The sequence below is a fragment of the Nyctereutes procyonoides genome, unplaced genomic scaffold (assembly GCF_905146905.1).
Source record: "Nyctereutes procyonoides isolate TBG_1078 unplaced genomic scaffold, NYPRO_anot_genome, whole genome shotgun sequence".
Classification (NCBI taxonomy): Eukaryota; Metazoa; Chordata; class Mammalia; order Carnivora; family Canidae; genus Nyctereutes; species Nyctereutes procyonoides.
In genome coordinates this window covers 7691114-7713750 of record NW_026575117.1, presented here as the reverse complement: position 1 = coordinate 7713750, position 22637 = coordinate 7691114, and the positions used below count along the sequence as shown (strand labels likewise).

Below are 22637 nucleotides of genomic sequence, written 5' to 3'. Positions count from 1 at the left end.
TACAGAGACAGGCACAGGTGTGGACTATGAAAAGGAGCAGCCCTGGACAACTGGGATGGCCTTACTGTCACATTGTTTGCATGAAGACCCCCACTAATCTATTGTTTTGATTTTCTCCCTGAATAAAGGGAGGACCCAGGGCATTTACATTGTCCAAATAAAGCCATAAACACTTCATCCACTTTCAACCATATTTATATGGGGGAAAAAAAAGATTATCAACTTTATGAGATTTTCCTACTCTGTAACAGGGATGAAAGAATGGAGTAATGATAGACCTTTATTCTTTCTTTCTTTCTTTCTTTCTTTCTTTCTTTCTTTCTTTCTTTCCTTTTCTCTTTCTTTTTTCCTTCTTTTGTTCCCTTCTTCCTTTCTTGCATTTTTTCCATTTGTGAATGGTGTAAAGAATGAATAATTCGGGTAAAATATGTAAGTGCAGAAATTAACCCTTACATACACAGTCAAGTAGTATTTGACAAGGGAGGTGAGAATACTCAATACCGAAAGATATTCAATAAATGATGTTGGAAGAACTGGATAATCACCTGCAGAAGAATGACCTCCATCTTATATCACTCGCAGCATCTTATATCACTCGAAATTTACTTGAAGCCTTAAACATAATACTTTAAGCCATGTATCTCCAACAAGAACATATAGGGGAAATAAAGCTCCTTGACATTGGCCTTGGCAATGATTTTTTTAGATATAACACCAAAAGCACAAGGAATAAAAACAAAACTAACAAGCTTCTGTGCAGGAAAGAAATGATCAACAAAACGAAAAGACAACCTACTGAATAAAAGAAAATATTTGTAAATCACATATCTGATAAGGAATTAATATCCAAATATATAAGGAGCTGTTACAACCTAATAGTTTTTTTTAAAAAAGCCAATTAAAAAATGGGCAGTGGAACTGAATTTCCAAAGAAGACATACAAATGGCCAACAGGTACATGAAAAAGTGCTCAACATCACTAGTCATCAGGAAAATGCAAAATAAAATCATAATGTGGTATTACCTCATAGCTGTTAGAATGGCTATCATCAAAAGGCAAAGGATATAAAGTTGGCAAGGTTGTGGAGAGAAAAGAACCCTTTGGAGGGGATGTAAATTTGTACAGACATTGTCGAAAAGAGTATGGTGATTCCTCAAAAAATTAAAAATAGGATTTCAAATGATCCAGTTAATCCCACTTCTGGATATCTATCCAAAGGAAATGAAACAGGGTATCAATGAGATATCTGACTCCCATGCTTATTGCAGTATTATTCACAATAGCCAAGATAAGGAAACAATCTAGCAACATAAGTGGCTGTCTTAGATGAATGGATGAAGAAGATGTGATGTACATAATGATGAAAAAGAAGGACATCCTGACATTTGCAACAACATGGATGGACCTCGAGGAACTGTGCTAAGTAAATTATAAGTCAGACAGACCAAGACAAATACTGTATGATTTTACTTTTATGTGGAATCAAAAAAGCCAAACTCATGGCAACAGAGAGCAGAACGGTGATTGCCAAGGGCTAGGAGAGTGGGGTCATGTGGTGATGCTAGTCAAAGAATACAAACTTCCCGTTATGAGTAAGTTCTGGGGATCTGATATAGAGCACAGTGATTATGTTAACAAGCCTATATTATGTACTTAAAATTTGGTGAAAGAATAGACGTTAAATTCTCACTACCAAAGAAATAGTAATTATGTGAAGTGATAGGAGTGTCACCTTGTTACCTAACCCTACTGTAATAATTATACATTTACAATTTACAATTTAATTATAAATAAGTGTATCAAATCAATACATTGTACACTTTAAACTCACATAGTGTTATATGTCAATTATATCTCAATAAAACTGGGGGGGGGGACCTGTATATTTCTATATTTCATCTAACAAGATGCAGCTATCCTGAAAAGGGAAGAAATTCCCAACTTCTCCCCAAAACAAGGGGATACAAAGTCCGAACTGACTCTGTATCCAACACCAGCTACACTTTGCTCAAATGCTCCCAGTGTCTATTGCTTAAAGTTAAAATTGTAAAGTTGACTTTGAATGACTTGTGTATAAAACAAAAAAAGAGGGGGCACTTAGGGGGCTCAGTGGTTGAGAATCTGCCTTCGGCTCAGGTCGTGATCCCAGGGTCCTGGGATCGAGTCTCACATCGGGCTCCCTGTGAGGAGCCTGCATCTCCCTCTGCTTGTGTCTCTGCCTCTCTCTCTGTCTCTCTCTGTCTCTCCTGAAAAAAAATTTTAAAAAATCTTTAAAAAAATGAGAAGAAAATGATTAGCTTTTATAAATATACATATTGTAAGAGAAATATGCAAACTTACCAAAGTCCCCATCTATAATTGGTCAGAATACCCTCCATAATTGATATCTATGGCTTTCTTCTTCCACTAGTCATGCCACATTTCTACTTCCTTCAGCCAGAACTTGCCATGGGTCACGACCTCTTTTAGAATGAGATTGTGGTTTGTTCATCTGGCTTCGGGGGAGTTGAAGGACTTTAGGGCTAAAGAAATTAACTAGCTGTGTAGGCCAGTCTCAGATGGGTGATCCACACAGACGTTGATATTGCCCAAGGAAAGACAGACATTGATGAGGAACAAGCACCAAATCCAGGAAATTGAGACAATGTCTCAGCCTGGACCGAGGGCTATGAGGGCTACGTAGGAGGGCCACACTCTACCACAAAGAGAACTGTGATGTACAATTTAACTGCAGCCAAAATACACACCAGACACTTTTCCTCCACCCTCATCCCCATTATCAGGATGGAGCATGTAAGGAACAAAACAGCTGCTCAGAATTTTAGGGATTTACCAAAAAGAACAAATGTCTCCTATAGTGTGGGCTGTGTCATGCCATTCTTCAATGAGCTGAGATAAGTGATTCATGGATTTGAATCACCCATGACATCTGTCACATGGAGTCTCTAAAGCTTATGTGGATTTGCAGTGAGGGGTGCCCTGCTCTGTTTAGGTCTCTGTGTATGAGGGTGCGTGAGTGGAGAGGGGAGAGACTCATATCATTATACATTAAGGAGTTTAGTGCTTTTTAATTTTAAATAGTTGGAAATGGAAAAAAAAGTGCCAAATGAAGCTGAATGCTCAGATTTAGCTGTCCTTTCTATTTTTCTAGACAAGAGATATTAATAAACTCTGACTCCTGAGCCACCCTCTGGACTTTTACGGAGGCCCAAGGCATACTTCAAGTGGATATGGGGCAGGATCTTCACAATTTAAAGCCAGAATAAAAATATATTTCATTCACTTTGCTTAGGACATGTATTTCAGTTCCCCAGGCCTTGGAATTCATGTCATATAGAATCCCCTAGAAACAGCTGGGTTGTTGTGATAAATGGATGGACATATGCAAAATCCTCTGATAGCAGACTCTGTAAGTATTGGCTTCTTTCCCTTCTTTCCATCTTCCTTATCAGTAGGAGCAAAGCCTATTCTTTTTTTTTAATTTGTATTTAAATTCAATTTAGTTAAAACATAGTGTATTATTACTTTCAGAGGTAGAGTTCAATGATTCATCAGTTGCATATAGCACCCAGGGCTTATAACATCAGGTGCTCTCCCTAATGCCGATCATCCAGTTACCCGATCCCCCCACCCTCCTCCTCTCCAGCCACCCCAATTTGTTTCCTAGAGTTAAGAGTATAAAGCCTATTCTTTTTTCCATAAAACCCCAAGGGCAATGCATTAGAAAAGCCCCCCAAAATTATAAATTGTGTCATTGTATCATCCTACTCAAAAGCATCCAAGCCATCGACAGGACAAGGTTGAGTTCAAGTATCAGCTCCCCACTTACTGGAAGTGGGACATTTGACAAAAATCCATGTGCACAGCCTCAGTTTCCTCCTCTGAAGAATGAGATAATAATGACAGATGGTCATCAAAGGAAAGTTTCAATAAAAGAATACATATAAAGTACTTTAGCACTGTTCCTGGCATGTAGTAGTGTACACTCAAAAGCCGTCAGCTAGAAGGTCTGCCTTTTAATGACCTTCCTTTCATCCTAATTTGCACAAAACAAAGCAAGAGAGAGAGAAATCAAAACAGTTTGGGAAACCTTGCTTTTGTCTTAATAACAGAAAAGCTGGTCTAAGTCCTTAATTCCATTCTAAGTTCCCTTGACATCTGTGTCTCCCACCACCTGCCCTGACTTCACCTGGAGATTTTGCTCTCTGTGTTCCACACCATCTTAGAGAGTACAAATATCACCATCACATGATAGTGAATGGGAACCAGTTCTGGAGGTGTTAGCACCAGGGAGATGGGTGTCACCTCCTACATCTCTGAGATTCTGCAAGAGTATAATTTGGAGGGTTTAGGTCTTCTTGGGTTTTTTTGGGGGGGGAGGGGCAAATCTAGTTATGTTTTGTTTAGTTTTTGAAATAAAGTAGTCCTTATGTCTGTGTCTATATTTGTCTGTGTGTAGTTGTGTGGGGTGGTAGTAAAGATGGGATCAGAATCACTTTGAAGACTTTGTCAGAATAAATAGATAAACATTCCCCTACCAGCTCCTAAAATGCCAAGGTTTCAATTCATCTGTTGTTGAAGGTCTTTTGATGAAGAGTCCCAGGTAATTCTGACACGCACACACTCCAGCTGAGATGATCAGTAGCAAAGTATCAGCAGGGGCATGTTTATTTACTCCCAAACAGTTTATTTAAAAGTAGAAAGATAAAGCAATCCAGAACCCTTCCATGCAGGGTAAGGGCATTCAGTTCACAAGGGGCATCCATGTTTCCTGTTCATATTTTTCTCCCAAAGCCTACTCGATGCCTTCCCTTCCCTTTTTCCCCTTGTTCTCCTTTTCCCTATTCCTCTGTCTGTTACCCATTTCCTTTCTCCATTTCGCTTCTTCCTATTAGTCCCTGTGGACACTTGCATTAGGGAAGTCTACATTTGCCACTGGCTTATTTTTTTTTAAGACTTTATTCATTTATTTAAGAGAGGGAGAGGGAGAGAGAGAGAGCACAGTAGAGGGAGCAACAGAGGAATAAGGAGAGACAGACTCCCTGCTGAGCAGGAGCCCAACATGGGCCTCAGTATAGGACCCTGGAGATCATGACCTAAGCCGAAGGCAGATGCTTAACCAACTGAACCACCCAGGAGACCCAACCACTGGCTGATTTAAATACCTTCCCACTAAGTGCATCTCTCGAACCTCAGGTAGCACCGTCACTGTGATGCTGTTAACCTGTCCGTGTTCCCCACAGTGGAGCAGGGAGGGGGCTCACCTGAGCCTGCTCTCTCATCTTTGGTGACACACTGTCCTGTCTGGGCTGTTCCCTACCATTTCCAGGCTTCCCTCACCCACTGCTAGTCTCCTTTCTGGGTGCTCCTGCCAGCCCGGGCACCCCTGCGGAGAACAGCAGCTCTCAAACTTCCTCAGATTCCCCAAGAAGGCTTGTTAGAGCAGACTCCTGGGGCTCCCTCCCCCCAACTTCCTGATTTGTAAGACTGGGTGGGGTCCTAAGAATTTGCTTTATCTCATAATTTCCCAGTCACTGTTGGTTCAGGCACCACACTTTCAGAACCACTGGTGAACAGAAGAAGAGAACGTAAGCACCAAAGTCACTTGACTTCCATTATGAATTTAGCCACTGACGGCTGAGTCACCCAGGCAACTTATTTGCTTTCATAGAGGCTCTGTATCCTCAGCTGTAATAATATGATAATAACCTCACAGAACTATTTTAAGGAGTAAACAAGATATTGTCTTTCTGGCTTTCTGTGTGAGAAGCAAAATTTATTAAGTGGGATCTGAGATATTGAGCTTCCTCCTAGCCATGATGAGCCAATGCAGGTAACACCGGTCCCCAGCACCAATGCCGTATGGTGGTTAGGGATGTGAGTAACCACTTAAATGCACAAAGTCTCAGTATTAGCCCACCTTCCCCTGACACTCCGGCTCCCTGCCAACGTGTAGTCCAAACAGAGAAGGGAAGAAAGTCACTTTCATCTTCCTGGTCCTCTTTCCCCTCCCTCCCTCCCTCACTCATGACGTTCAATCTGGAATCCTGTAGCTAATTCCAAGGAGCACATTTTGTCCTTAGAAGGAATGTACAGGGCTTGCATTCCTGTGCTCAGAAGAGAGTGTGGTCTAATGGGTAGGAAGTGGGAGTGGTAGGGTGGTGGGTTCTATTTAAAGCCTCCCCACTGACTCACTGAGGCATCCAAGAGACATGGTTTCACTTCTGGGCCTTCGGTTTCCTCTTGGTAGAGGGAGGAGTGATATCCCCTTCTTAGCAGGGTGCTTCTGAGGGCAGAGAAGTCCGTGTTTGAAAGCACTTGGAGCTGTGGAGTTATGTGGTCATATCAAATGTGGACTCTGGAGGCACCTAATTCCTCCACCTTCTCACTACAGAATGCTTATGTCCAGACAGTCAGGCATGTCAAGACTCTATCCTGAGTCGCCTGATGGCCTGTAGCTTGGAAATATTCAAGATAATGAGAATTCTGTAAGCACTCCTGCTGAGTCAGCATGCCCCTCCCTGCAAAAGCAGGGAGCAGAGGGACCCCTGGCCCAGGACCCTGATTGAAACATGTCTGGGCCCAGCTATGTCCGTTCCATCTTTGGAACCTTGGACCAGAGCCCCCACCACTCTGAGTCTCGAACTCTGGTGATCCCTGACACCCCACCCCTTCTGACCCTTTGACATCCCCAAGGTTCTATAACTCAGAGCCATGAGGTCTTATCCAGGGTGACCGAGAAGTCGAGGGAGACCGTGGAGAATAGCTCTTGGTTTCCATGAAGAAACAACACAAGGCATGCACGCAGTCTTTGCCTTCCCCTGGAGAGGTTGCCTATACTGTCCATTCACTAGTTCACTCAGGTTTCTTGAGTCCTTGTTTGCCTTGGGCTGGGAAGAGGGACCAGACAAAGGTCTTGCCTTCAAAGTGCCCCCCTCCAGCAAGAGCAGCAGGTCCTGGAAAATGACCACACAAGAGCACAGTTAACATCTTCCAAAGGCTTAGAAAGGCCTTTAAAGAACAGAGGAAAGAAAAAGGAAACAAAGAGTCATAAGCCACAGGAAAGGCAAAAGGTAGAAAAAAGGCTATTGACTCTTCCTGCCAGATACCAAGCTGGTTGTTTTATATACCTGAATTTATTTATCTTTTCATCCATCTTATGTGGTAGATTTTTTTTTGCACAATTTAAAGTTAAGAGAAAGTGGGCATAATAAATTCCCTGATGTTCCCAGATCTAGTACTTGGTGCTTCACATCCTGTGTGTTGACACTACAATGCTCCCTCCCTAAAGACATGACACTTGATCCGGCCTTAAACAATCACTAAGGTTTCCCCCAACAGAGAACAACCACAGTTACTCAGGTAGAGAGAGCTAAAGAAATGAAATTACGGCTATCAAACTGAATCAGAGACCACCACTTAAGGGCAGAGATGCAGGCAGGGTCCAGGAAACGAGGTGGGAAGTGGGAGCCACCTCATGTGTTCCATACCCAGCTCCAGGCAGTGATGAGCCGTGGAAATAGGGAACAACGTGATCTGATTTTGCCCTTTACAGTTGCTGCTTTGATAGCCCTGTGAAGGATGATGGAAAAGTCAGATTCCCAGGCACTGATGAAATGCTATGGGTGGGGGGATGAGGGATCAGTAAAGAGATGATGACAGGAGTGCAGCAGAGAGACATGGAAGGCTGGAGCCATATCTGCGACATTTCATTAACTAATGGGGATGCACAGAATCCCAGGGGGTGTATACTTGGAATTCTGAGAGTTTCCAGGAGACCTGCCTGAGACTCCAACCAGGATCCTTGGGACCACTTAGTAAGTATGCATTTAAATGACATCAGTCCTTAAAGGTTTGCACATTCTTAAGAGGATGTTTCAGAAACAGACTGGGTCCTCAAAGCTTCAAGGCTCATAGGGATTCGGGTCTCCTTTGGGAAAGACAGAGGGAACCTGGATTCAAATTTCTCTGGACTCTGCCAAATATACACCCTTTAAATAGAAGGAAGAGCTGGTCTTGGCCAAGCAGGCCTTTGATGCTCTATTGTCCAGAAAAAGAGCGGGGTTCTCAGGCACCAACTATGCTTGCCTGACCCGGGAAGAGAACCAGATACTCCAGATACTGGTCCTGTTAGACTGGATGGTCTGAGGCCGAGGACTCAAGATAACTGGGGCCACAGCAGCCCTCAGAGAAGACAGGGCTTGAGACCAGCCAACCCAGAGGAGCCGGGGGGAGCTGCCAGGGTGACGGGGAACAGCACAGTGACGGAGCATGGCAGCAGAGAAGTGACTTCACAGAGCCATCACATGAGAGATAAACACAGGCCATGCTGAGGCCTCGAGGGGCCCAGCCAGAGGCCAAGAGGATGTGGGAAAAGTGATACGTGTGCACCCACTTGTAACTGCATTAACAGTAAAAGGGGTCACTAAATGGAAATGATGACATTTCTAGTTCTTTTGGAAAAGTCAGGGCCTGGTTTCATCTTTATGTTGACCAAAAATTCACTTGTCTTCTTCATCTCTCACCCCGTCTGTCTTCTTTCCATGCACAGCTCTCTAAGGGCTCGAGGGTGACAGGGACCACACACAGCTCTCTAAGGCCTGGAGGGTGACAGGGACCACGCACAGCTCTCTAAGGCCTAGAGGGTGACAGGGACCATGCACAGGTCTCTAAGGGCTAGAGGCACTGAGGAGATCCCATCCCAGAGCTGGCCTGGCACCAGTTGCCTTCCCCTCCCATGTCCCTTCCAAGACAGAGGCCAGGAGATGCTGGGGCTGGACTCGCAGACTGCCCTGCCCGGTCCCTTCCAGTTAACACAATCTCTCACTTGTTTCCTTCTCTCAGCCCCCTACTCTGTCCATTTATTTTCATCCTTTTCTTTCCCCTTTCTCTGTTTTCTCTTGCTTCTAAAATCTAGCTCGTGTGAGTAACGTTCATATGGTTATGAATACAGTCGGTTCTTTGTCATCTGTGATAATGAGAGGCGGGTCATGTGGATAACCCCAAACTGCAAACACTATTCATATACACGACTGAGGAACATTCCAGTCTGACTAACAATCTAATATTTGGTTTAGGCTGCACTCACTGGGTATCCATTAGCTCGTTAGCAGGAAGGGCATAGAGAGGTTAACCGGGCAAGCCCCGGGAAGGATGACAGTACAGACACTGGCCAGGTCTCCTCCACCGAGCAATGGCCTGTGTGCACATCAGACTTCGTTGGTTTGTGTGATGAACGCTGCAGTGGCCTGTGTGGAGAGTGTGGCTGGGGACAGGGGACAGGCTGTCATAGGAGAAAGAGATCCTTTGCCAGAGGTTTGAAGAGACTAAGCCTCCAGACTAAGCCTCCAGAGACCAAGTAGGGTCAGCCGCTCAGTTCCAGGGTGGCTCAGCCTGCAGGGACAGGGCGGGACAGGGCAAGGACTCCTCTCCAGATTCTGATGTCAGTTTGATTCCCTGTGGGTGGCCCTGCATTAAGGAAATCAACCCTCTTGGACATTTACAATACCAGACAGGACCCCATAGGAAATGCAAATTAGCTATACTCTAACACTCAGAGATGAGCACCATTAACGTTTTAATTATTTTTATTCTCTTTTCTAAGGTGACAAATGATGATTAAATAGATGGATAGATAGATGGATGGATGGATGGATGGATGGATGGATAGATGATAGATGTAGAGGGTAGACAGATGTTCCACATAATGCTTTATATTTTACATTTTCTTTATACAATCTTGTAAGCATTTTTATATCATTTGATTTTTCTAATGTCTATTATGTCTAATTTAATGCATACTGAATAATTCATAATTTATTATAATTTATAATATATATTTTATATATTATATTATATACATTATTTTATATATTATATATAAATACATATTTATATATTATTTTATATATGATAATATATTATTATATATAATAATTTATTAAATTTCTATATTATTGAGGGGCACCTGCTTGGCTCAGTGGTTGAGTGTCTGCCTTTGGCTCAGGTTGTAATGCCAGGATCCTGGGATCAAATGCTGGATCAGGCTTCCCGCCTGAAGCCTGCTTCTCCCTCTGCCTGTGTCTCTGCCATTCTCTCTGTGTCTCTCATGAATAAATAAACAAAATCTTAAAATAAGTAAATAAATTTCTCCATTATTGAGATATTGTTTCCAATTCTTTGCTTATTGTACATGATATGGCAAAGAAAATCCTCCTGCATGCATATTTCTTCAAATTGCTGAGTTGATCCTTAGCAGAGATTCCTTTAAAAATGACTTTCAGCGTAAAGGGGTACAAAGAGTTTTAAGGCTCTTGAATTAATTATCAAAAATTTTTCTAGCTCTTTTTCATGGCTTCGCAGAGGTGGTGGGCTGCTTTGGGATGAAGCTGAGCATCTGTTTCCCAGCCACAGGCTGCAGGGAACTCAGTGCAGTGGATGATGTTTGCAAACTTCTTATCTTTTATGAGGAGCAGAAGTTGCTGCTGATACTCTGGGTGAAGAATGAAAGGGTTATGTGGTGTGAATTCCTGGTGGGAACGACAAGCCAGGTTCCCCATGAAGCAGGGTGTCTCCATCCATGGCCATATCCATCTGCTACTGAGTGATGGGCATTCCTGTTACAGACCAAGGAGGACTGGAGAACGAATGCACACATCTGTGGATGCCCATCTGAGGGTTCTCAATTTCTTGTAAAAACAAGGAGGGGAAGGATATTCCTGGACTCACTGATAGGACTGCACCTCATCATCTGGGGCCCAGAAGAGCTCACAGAATGCACAGACCAGTCTCTCTGAAGAAGACACTGCCCCCCCAGTATGTTGTGAGGAAGCCCCAAAGCAAGGAAGATAGGACACCTAGGACCAATCAGCCCAGATTCTGCGTCTTGTTACTCGAGCGTCCTGCCACACAAATGTGGGTGTATTGCTCCAAACAGTGTACTAAGAAGAATAAAGAAGGGCTGCAGGTTATGAAACTTTTGACCAAAAGAATGAAGGGGCCAAAGAAAAATGCCAGGAACAGACTGCCAAGAGATGGAGCCTGTCCTCTCTGAGGGCTTCTGCCTCTGAGTCCGGTCAAAAAGGGGATGTTTTAAGTCAGGGTGGTGGAAGGGGAGGAGGGCGGGGGTGGGGGTGAATGGGTGACCAGCACTGAGGGGGGCACTTGACGGGATGAGCACTGGGTGTTATTCTGTATGTTGGCAAATTGAAAACCAATAAAAAATAAATTTATTATAAAAAAAAAGACACATAGATCAATGGAACAGAGTAGAGAATCCAGAAGTGGACCCTCAACTTTAAAAAAAAAGAAGTCTGAGTGAGAATGGCCATCAGAGCTGCCACCCACGAGTTCCCCCTGCTGCCCGCACCTCCAGTCTCCCTCCCTCGACGGTTGCCATGGCTGAAGGGGAGGCTAAAGGAGATAAAGCCAAGGCGAAGGATGAGCCACAGAGAAGATCTGCAAGGTTATCTGCTAAACCTGCTCCTCCAAAGCCAGAGCCCAAGCCTAAAAAGGCCCCTGCAAAGAAGGGGGAGAAGGTACCCAAAGGGAAAAAGGGGAAAGCTGATGCTGGCAAGGATGGAAATAACCCTGCAGAAAATGGAGAGGCCCAAACAGACCAGGCACAGAAAGCTGAAGGTGCTGGAGATGCCAAGTGAAGTGTGTGCATTTTTTATAACTGTGTGCTTCTGGTGACTGTACAGTTTGAAATACTATTTTTTACCAAGTTTTATAAAAATGCAGAATTTTGTTTTTCTTTTTTTTTTTTTAAGCTATGTTGTTAGCACACGGAACACTTCATTGTTGTTTTGGGGGAAGGGCATGTCACTAATAGAATATCTCCGAAGCTAGATTGATAACAAGAGGGAAAAACACCTTCCCCTTCTAGTTTTGAGAAACTTCTTGGCTCCCAGGAGGAGGGATTCCTTGATGTTGACACACATGAGCCACCTTGGTGTGGAAAAACTAAAATTCATTTTTTTATGTCCTCTTCTCCCTCTCTGCCTTCAATATAGACTTGACTCCCTTAAACCCAGAGACCTGTTGGAATCTGACCCCATGAAATGGTTCCCAGTATGTCAGGCAATCTGGACTTTACAGTGTCACCAATGAGATGGCGTCCCTCAAAAGAGTTCCTTTTTTTAGCTTGTGGATCTCCAGATTGATAATTCTGCCATTTTCATTTCATTTCCTGAAAGTCAGGGTCGGCTTGTGAAAAGTTGTTAAACAACATGCTAAATGTGAACTGTCAACCCTCACTCTAAACTTTCCCTGTTCAGAGCATCCCATGAAGACTTCATGGGGATTTATAGTGGCTTTCTGACTTGGTAGTCCATTGAAGAAGGGAGTTTGAAAGTTGTTGTATACTGTTAACGATTGGCCACCCATGTCCTGCCTGAAATACCGTGATTGTTTATGAAAAGTATCTTTAATAAGGCTGGATACAGTTTGGCTTGGAAAAAAAAAAAGAGAGAGAGAGAATGGCCATCAGAAAAGAGAGAAAAGTTTTCTAAGTAAGTGGCAACAATTTATTGGGGGTATAAGTATTGGACACTTGCCAACATTAAACATTCTGTTTCATGAGTAGAATTTAACATAGGTAAAAATGTGATATATATATAATGACTTTTTTTGTTTTTAATTTTATTTATTTATTCATGAGAGACACAAGGAGAGAGAGAGGCAGAGACATAGGCAGAGGGAGAAGCAGGGTCCCTCCCTGCAGGGAGCCCGATGTGGGACTCAATCCCAGGACCCCGAGATCACAACCTGAGCCAATGGTAGATGCTCCGTGACTGAGCCATCCAGGTGTCCCAATAATTCAATGTTTTAATTAGGATTTCTTTGAATTTATTTTGAGAACATTTTTCCCATGCTTATAGAACTCTCAGTTTATAATGCTGCCCATTTTTCTATTGGTGATTCTTATTTACATGAGCTGTTCTTTTTTTTTATGAGCTATTCTTATGAACTTTATGTGAGCTGTATATTTATACATATGTATGTACATTTGTATATTAATCCTGGGCTATGTGCACTGCAATTTTTTTTCTCCACTTGTTTTTGGCCTTTTGATTTTGCTGATGATTTTATTATTTAAAATTTTTAATTTAATTGTCCTCAAATCTTTGCCTTTACTTTGTGACTTCCTCCATGCTTTTATGTTTATAATTCCCTCTCCACTTTAAAGACTAGAGAACATATATTCATATTTCCTACATGCTTTGCTTTATTTCTTATATTTAATTTTATGATTCATGTTTATTTTTTGCATATAGTATGAAGTAAGGAATTTACTGGAGATCATTCTCCAAACTCTTTCTTGACTAATCCATTGGTTTATGATGTTTCCTTATCACATATTACACTGCCATACAAGCAGTACACACCTTGATGTATCACCCAGACTCCCTCCCGCCTCAGGAATGAAAGACTCACTCCTCCAGCTGCAGAAGACAGCCCTTCCCCCAGTTAAGGAGAATTCTGATGGCCCTGTCAGCCCCTCCCCATGTGGCTGAAGCCTGTGTTGGAATTGAATCAAAGCTCAATCTCTCCCTTTGCCTGATTTCACTTCCATTCCCTACTTGCTTCCATGATATGATCCTAAGAACACTCCCTATCCCACATCCTGCAACGTAATTATCATCCCAGAGTCCCAGGAACACAGCCTGTGACACACATACATAGTGGCCCACAATCTATAACCCAAAAGTTCTGAAAACTGAAAGCTATTTATCATGAGTTTGGTGCCAACATTCATTTGGGAGAAAAATATGATGCATATCAGTAGGAGGCCGTTTATAGTTTTGATGTATCCTGCCCAGTTTTGTTACAGAAATATTTGATTATGGGGTAACTGGTCCAGACTCCACTGAAGGTATTCAGTATTATTTAGGATACAACCAAATTACCTTTTAAATTCCAAAATTTTAAATTCCTAAACACATCTGGCCCCAAGAGTTTCAGCTAAGGCAGTGTGGACCAATACTGAGTGTATTTTGAAACTTACCTAATGCAGGTGTCCTTTTAATTCTAATATCATTATGAAACACAGTGAAATCTAATAATTAAAGTCTCTCCTTCAGCACTGTTATTCTTTTACAAAATAATTTTGTTATTCCCACCCATTTTACTCTCTGAAATTAACTTCAGAATCATTTACCAAACGACCCTTCAGACTGAGATTTTCACTGCAATAACATTAAGCCTAAAAATTCATCTGAGGAGTAATATCTTTAAAGTACTTAACCATCCCATGGAAGAACATGAGAGACCTAGCCCTTTGTTTAGGTTTACTTTTATATCTTTAGCTGGATTTAGGGGGATTTTTAAATTCCTTCGGATAAACTCCACATATATTTTGTTGAGTTATGGCCATGAATTAGCATTAATCGTCATTCTGAAAGACACTAAGGCATTTTTTCTTCATTAATTCTCCTCATTGGTTCTTATTTGTTCATAGAAAACAATAATTTCTTCGTACTTTTACTTTCTATTGCCTCCCTGAATCGACTGAATGGTCATGTTTCCCCCACAAATTCATATAGTATTGAAACCTACCCCTCCACGTGATGGTATTTGAAGCAGGGCTTTGGGAGGTAAGTCTTGAGAGCAGAACCCTCATGATTAGTGGGATTAGTGCCCTTATAAAAAGTATCCAGAGAGCTCTCTTGCCCCATTTTACCTTATAAAGGAAATCCGGAGAGCTCTCTTGTCCCTTTTTACCACGTGAGGACATAGGGAGAAGGAAGCTGCTCATGAACGAGGCTGTGGGCCCCCACCAGGTACTGGATCTGCTGGCATCTTCATCTCAGGCTTGATGGCCTCCAGAACCATGATAAATCACTGTGTGTTGTTTAAGCTCCAGTCTGTGGTATTTTGCTATACTAGCCGGAAGGGACCAAAACATCTCCTTTCTGAAATTACTTTAATTCTAAGAAATTTTCAAGTGGATTTCCTTGAATTTTTCCTCTATTTACTTATGTCGTCTGCAAATAATGATAATTTTGTTCTCTCCCATTGAATATTCATGCATCCTCTTTCCATTTTCTGCATGTTGTGCTGGACATTCTGTTCATAACAATCTGAAATAATGATGGCAGGGGCAGGAATTCTGGTCAGCTTTCCAATCTTAATTGGAATTGTCCCTAGTGCTTCACCATTAAACATCACACTGGCTGATACTTCATGACACTTATTCTTAATCATCTACAGAAATATGTTCTCAGCTTTCTAAGAGTTTCTTTTTCTTCCATGAGAAATAGGTTGCATTGTATCCTACATTTTTATATCTGCTGAAATTACTATATTTGTCTCTTTTGAAATACTGCTATGAAATAATATATTGATCAATTTCCTACTGGTGAACCATTCTTGAATTTAGGATAGACTATTTTACTGTAGTGGGTGAGTTGCACCAATTCTTTACAGAAATATAGATTTTCACGTGCATTTTTTATAACTGGGATCAGTCTATTGGTAAAAGTTCTCAGCTGTGAGGCAGTAGAATTGCCACATGGGAAACAATTTAAAGATGAAGATCACAGGACCCAGAAGCCGTAACCAAAAAGATAAATTTGACTTTTGAATAATTTTAATTCTCTAATAGAAAACATGCCCCTCAGCCAAAAGACAAATAGAAATTTGTTAAAAACAGCGAATTGGAGATCAATTCCATTATTTTCAAAGTGCTCAAGCAATCTATCACAAGAAGGAGAAGAAATCCAGTAGTAAAACGAATAGTTGCAAACAGGAGGAGAAGAAAAACTGTAAGTGGACAATATAATTTGAAACAATTCCCAAAGTCTTTGATAATTTTTTTCTTTTTTTAAACTCTTTGATAATTAAAGAAATACAACTCAAAACTAAAACAGATAGTATTTTAAGTCTATTAATATAGAAAAAATTCCAAACATTTGATGAAGACACCCAGTCCTGGCAAGGATGTGGGAAACCAGGTACTCGTATTCCTTATTGTTTCTAGGGAAGGGCTTGGCAATAGGTATCCAATTAAAAATCCATGTATATTAGATCCCAGTAACTCTGCTACTAAATATTTACCACATAGAGGTATTCACAAAGTATATGTAGAAAGTGCAAAAGTAAACCAAAACAACCAATATATTTACCAATCAGTCTTAATTTTGACACATATCTTTTTGAGGCACCTGGGTGGCTCAGTCGGTTAAGTGTCTGCCTTCCGCTCAAGTCATGATCTCAGGGTCCTGAGAACAGAGTCACTCCTGTTCCCTGCTAAACGGGGAATCTGCTTCCCTCTGCCTCTGCCCACCCCCAACTTGTGCTCTCTCTCTCTCTCTCTCTCTCTCTCTCTCCAATGAATGAATAAAATCTTCAAAGAAAAAAAAACACACACACACATATCCTTTTGATGGGATAGTATGTTGCCATTAGGGAAAAAAATAGATTTCTGTGTACTATATATAGAAAATTTCCAGTATAACTTATTAAACGAGAGAAAGCAACTTGAAGAAGAATGAGCATATTCTGGCCACATTTTTACACTTATTGAAGATGGATAGGTAAAGATAGATACTGGTATGTGCATCTTTTTTGTTGTTCACACCAGAAGATATCTTTGGGGACAAAACTTGAATAATATGGTGGAGAGAGAAGGGGGATACGGATGCTTTTTACTTTGTACTCTTTACACTGTTGGAATCTTCCACATTTCTTCAATTAAAATGTAATATGAGCAAACATTTTTCTAAGACTTTCAAAAGGCATTTTCTTTTATATATTTTTCTATATTAAATTGATAATAAGAATTTAATATTATTTGGCCCCATCTCTGATCCAATGGGGAAGAGTGGGACCCAGAAATCTGAAATTTTTGCACATATTCCCAATACATTTAATGTAGGTAGCTGAGAAATATACTGAAAATCTCAGTTCTGTAGCTATGCTACTTCATTTTACCTCATTCAGATATTGATACCACGGTTAAGTTATCATAATAAATGATTTGCATGGCACTGAGGACCATATGGAAGTGTTGAATCACTATACTTTACACCTGAAACTAATATAACACTATATTAACTATACAGCAATTAAAATGAGAAACTTAATAAAAATTAGCATAAATAAATGATTTGTATAGTTGTCCATGATTTTCTATTATCTGTAAAGTTTTTTTATTTTTAAATTTTTTAATTGGAATTCGATTTGCCAACATATGGTATAACACCCAGTGCTCACCCGTCAAGTGCCCCCCTCAGTGCCCGTCACCCAGTCACCCCATCCCCCCCCACCTCCCATTCCACTACCCCTTGTTCATTTTCCAGAGTTAGGAGTCTCTCATGTTTTGTCCTCCTCTCTGATTTTTCCCACTCATTATCTGAAAAGTTATATAGCATCAGAATTATCAATGCCTGGACAACTGGGGGGAAAATTGCCAATAAGACAAGTGTCTTTCTGGAATCTTTGATACCTTATTTATTTTCTCCAAAGCTAATATTTCTATTCAATCTTCTATTTATTTTTTAAATCACATCAGTCCAAATTATTCAGATTTTCAAATTTATTGCCTTAGAATTATGCAAATAAATCTCTAATAGTTTTCCTCTCTACCATGTCTATTTTATAGCCCTTTCTTATTTCCCAATTTTATTTTTGAATACTCTCTCACTTTCTCCTGATTATTTTTTTTTAATTTTTAAAATTTATTTATTCAAGAGAGACACAAAGAGAGAAAGAGAGGTAGAGACACAGGCACAGGGAGAAGCAGGCTCCATGCAGGGAGCCCAATGTGGGACTTGATCTGCGGTCTCCAGGATCAGGCCCTGGACTGAAGGCAGCGCTAAACCGCTCAGCCTCCCGGGCTGTGGTTATCCTTATCCTTATTCTATTTTTATAAATCTTATCCTAAATCTATTTTATAAATATTTTTAAAGATGTGCCCCTTGAACTTTCTAATCAACACTAATTATTCTATTTCCATTCTCTAATTCTTTACTGTCTGCTTTTATTCTTCTTATTTATTTCCCCTATTTTACTCAAATTTGTTTTGTTGCTTTCGAAGTATAAAACTAGGGGCACCTGAGTGGATCAGTAGGTTGTGCAACTGACTTTTGGTTCTGGCTGGGGTCCTGATCTTGGGGGTCATGAGATCACCACTTCCCCCACCCCCCAAACCCTGCCCCAGGCTCTGAGCTCTGAGTGGAGTCTGCTTGAGATTCTTTCTCTCTCCTCCTCTACTCCTCCCCCTGCTTGTGCTCTCTCTTTCTCTTTTTGCTTACTCTCACTCTCAAATAAATAAATAAATAAATAATCTTTGAAACATAAAACTGTCACTCCTAATAAATCACAAAAGTACATAAATTACTTGTTTTGTCTATAGATATACTGTTCACTTCATATGATAATTTTCTAAATAACTTTCCCAGTATCAGTTCACGATCTGTAGTGAAAATTTTATTTTCCCTTTTCGCTCAGTAGTTGTTTAAGAAATTTTAAGAAAATTATCACGTGGTTAAATGCATTTGCTTGTTTTAGTTATTTAAACCTGATGAAGAGCCAAGGTTATCAGAAAATGTAATTATGCTCTATCTGTATTTTCAACTCTGTTGAGGTTTTCTTTGTATCCCTAAAAATCCTGTATTTATTTTGTGAACATTCTACATGTATATTCTATTTTCAATAGATATAAGTCCTTGATTTTCAGTCCCCTAATCTTTCAAAATATGAGAGGCACATGGTAAATTTTCCTACAAGTTTACATCTATTTACTTCTGTATCCTTTTATTATATGTGTATTTTCTTATTTTTGAACTCAATTTTACAGTCTTTAACTTATTAAAATATATGTGTGGCATGTTTCAGCTGCTTTATTTTAGTCATGAAGTCATTCATCAAATACTCGTTTAATGCTCACCTGTTCAGTAACAGTTGACAGAGCCCCTTGATACAGTTCTGGCCAGTAAAATGAAGCACGATTCTGCTGGAGCATCTGATTCTCCACTTTCTCCTTCTTCTGGCCTGGATGCGGTCAACCAGCTGGAGCCACAGCAGTTACCTTGTGAGCAGGAGGGCAGGATCAAGACTTGTAGATATATCTCTAAAGATGATTTATTTCCTGAAACAATACCAACAACAAACTACCTCTGGAATCTTTATTATAAGAGAAAAAGTAATCCCTATTGTTGAATATACTGTTTATTGGTTATGGTGTGTTTACAGTTGAATACATTCCTAATTAATATGTCTTTATATCTACTTCAAATTTTTCAAAGACATATGTGAAACTACAATTTTTTAATTATAAAGGCAGGACATTGCAGTAATTCTCTATGCAATAAAACAAATTAGGATATTACTAATTATCTGCATTCTCCAACATTTATTTTTTTTTCTCCAACCTTTATAAATGTAATTTGTGAAACCAAAATTTCATTTTGGTTGAATTTGTTTATATCATGTTACTTTTGCATTGAATTTTGGAATCATAATTGTAACAATTATTTAGAATTAACATTTTTTTCTCAATGTTATCAGTTTACACTATGGTTCTTTAATTGAATTTGTCCATTCATGGGTAAGAGCGTTTGACTCATCTTCCGAGCAGCTGTCACGTTTTCGAGCACACATCCACAAGAGTGCTATTTTTCTCCGAAATCCTTCCATGATTAAAAATGCCTTTCTTTGGCCTTTAAGCATGAACATTTCAGACAACAACCTTTTGTATAACTGTAAGAACTCTTGGGTTAATATTTTTCATCAAAACTCTGCCTTTTTAAAACTTTCTTATAACGTTTTTATAAAATATTAGGAAGAATAGCCTAAGGGCAGCACAAATTTTCTTCTTTGTTAAACTACATGTTTTTCAATTCTTAAAAAAAAAAAAAGAGTTGCAAGAATATGTTAGTCTATCAATAGTTTATCCTGAAAGATGGTGTAAGCTCCTTGGATCACAATTCACATTTGTGAAGTGCTGCTAATGGTGATCATTTTAGATCAGTCAAGTTTTCATCTATGTATCTTTCCTTATTCTTTCTTTTGTTTTGGTCTCTCTCTTCTGAATGTTGCTTGCCCAAAATTGGTTTTCTGTTCTCTATAGCAAATTCCTCTCTTTGATTTTTTAAGATCTTTTTTCAGCATCTATAGCCAGATATATTTGTCTACAACATATCTCCACATCACCATTGTCTCTATATCACTGACTTGATTCTCTGCATTACCTATTCTACTTACTACTTTCAAGGCATATTTTAATTCTTCTGTTGCATTTTTAGGTTCCCAGAATTCTCTTCCTGCTCCTGTCAGATCCTTTTTCATGTCTGCTGGCATTCCTGAAGCCACTTTTGTCTCATCTCTCAACTCTTGCTTCACAAGCTCACGCTTTCTCCAATTTGTTGAGAATGTAAAGAGAATGTGGTCTAGGTGACTTTTCTTCTCTTCTGTGTATGTTGTTTCTCATGTGGTATTATCCTTGGACAGTATAGATTTATGAACAACTGCACTATTTTTTATAGGCCTCATGTTATCTTTTTGTTTGTTCATCCTTGACTAATGGAACTTGAGGATTTATTTTGCCACCTGAGTATTCCTTAATGGGTTGTTCTTAACAGACATTAGCAAATAATTGACTGATAATCTTCTTTTCTGGTTGTGGTAACTTGGCATCTGAATTATCATAGCTGCTTTGATGGAAAAGTGGAGTAAGGTGAATCAAGTACAGGTTTCTTGCTGCCACACTACCAGACACTTTGCCTTTTTCTAAAAAGGGAAACCCCATGGTTCATGGATGCAAATAAAAGATTGCAAAACCATGTTTCTTTAAATCACGTAAAAGTGATTAAAGGGAGGCCAGTAAATTTGATTGCTGGTACACTATACCCAATCTGCAGTAGGGAAGCTATACAGGAGAGTGGTTCAAGTAGGTTTAGGGGCTTCTTGGATTTCTGCCTCTTATCCACTTCCACACAGTGAGACCACAGGAGACCCACATCTGTGAATCTCAGTTCTCTCATGTGTAAAACCGTGCTAATTATACCACTTCATAGGGTTATTGGGAAAATTAGGTAGAGTATTATATGTTGTATGCCTCATATTATTAACATATGTTAGGCATCGTTGATGCAGAAACCAGTATATGACAAGTATTCAAGAAAGTATAACAACTACAAATATTTTGTTAGTTGCACAATATTTTGTAAGACCTGATATTTTTTATTTTTATTTTTATTTTTGTTATTTTTATTTATTTTTAAGTAAACCTTCTGTACTAATTTCTTGCAAGTGCCCCATAATCAAATTCCGAAATGAACACAATGGCACTTTTTAAAAACAATTTAATTAGCTTTATTCACATAAAAAATGCAGGATCACAGGCCCATTGCCAGCCACTAGTCAATCTGAGCAAGCTAACAAGAATATGGAACCATTTCAAGAACCCTTGGATTTACTTATTAAGAACACAGTTCGATTTTTGACTCAATTTTACATACTGGTAAGTAGCTTAAAAGGTTCATGATAAAGTCTTTTGACAGACAAAGAAAGGCTAAAATGTTACCCAGAATTTTATTTCATTTTTATCAGGTGGAAATGCTTTCCCTGTTGACATTTTTGCCAACTTAAGTTCACAGAAAGAATGTTTTCAGTTAGTTACAAATATCAAAATGGATGGTCACCTCAGAGGGAGGGAAATGGGGGGAACCAGAGACCCAGGGGGCCTATGAACAACTGCAGGAAGCAGTACTTCCTTCTCTTTGGCCAGCCCTCCACATAAACCTGATGGAAGATACAAACAAAATTTGGATATTCTTCTTCAGATCGAAAAATTAGAGACACTTAATAACTGCCTGCTTTATAATTAAATTGATTTCTTTAAAACTTTGTGGGAAATACTTATATTGAAAATCCTCTTCCTTAGTCATTTCATAGCTTCATGAATCACTGTTGGACAAGACTTGGAGGGGATGGAATGCCTTGAAGCCTTCCACTGGGGTTGAGCAGCCCCTGGAGACCGCAGGAGGGGTCGTGTTCTGACGCCTCAGGTGTTATCCTGAATTGAGGGAGCTACAGAATCAAAATCCTTTTACATCTTTCTGCTCAAGAGAGCCACCTACTGTGTTGCTTTTACATTGTCCATGTTCACCCTAGGTAAAAACAAGATTATTTGGGGGAGAAATTACATTTTTAATGATTCAAACATTTTAATGGCTTTTTTCATTCTCACAATAGAAATGTATCCATGACTTTAGGAAAGTGGTTCCTTCTCCCTGAAGTGTAACAAATTCTCAAAGAAGAGTATTTGACTAAATATGTAAAATGTCAGAAAGCACTAGTAATTAAAATCCAGCCAAGATAAAGAAAAAAAAATTCTTCCCAATGATGGCGTAAGTTAACTACTGGGGAGAAGGAGGAGATGAAGCACACCTAACTTCAGCCACATCCTTGTATTTCCCAATTGGCTGTACCTGTAAATGTGTAACATTTATCCTGCTCTTTGGAAGATGGCATGGGATGTTTGATGACCACCCTCCAGGTATCTGAAACCCTACATTGTAGGGTCATGTCAAACCAGCCACCACAAACTATGTGACTTTACACAAAGCCATTTATTTCTTGAAACCTCAGGTTAAACATCTTAAATACGAGGGCAATAACTAAATCAGAG

General features: G+C 39.9%; 1 protein-coding gene across 1 annotated transcript; it reads left to right on the top strand.

The window, feature by feature from the left end:
- The first annotated feature begins 11397 nt into the window (after window positions 1–11397).
- LOC129515163 (non-histone chromosomal protein HMG-17-like) lies at window positions 11398–11816 on the top strand. The gene has a single exon (XM_055333890.1). It carries the CDS (start codon window positions 11398–11400, stop codon window positions 11656–11658), a length of 261 nt encoding a protein of 86 aa, XP_055189865.1. The 3' UTR covers window positions 11659–11816.
- The last annotated feature ends 10821 nt before the right edge of the window (window positions 11817–22637 follow it).

What these genes read in the sequence shown, in the direction of transcription:
- LOC129515163 (XM_055333890.1), top strand. Translation starts at nt 11,398, where the DNA reads ATGGCTGAAGGGGAGGCTAAAGGAGATAAAGCCAAGGCGAAGGATGAG.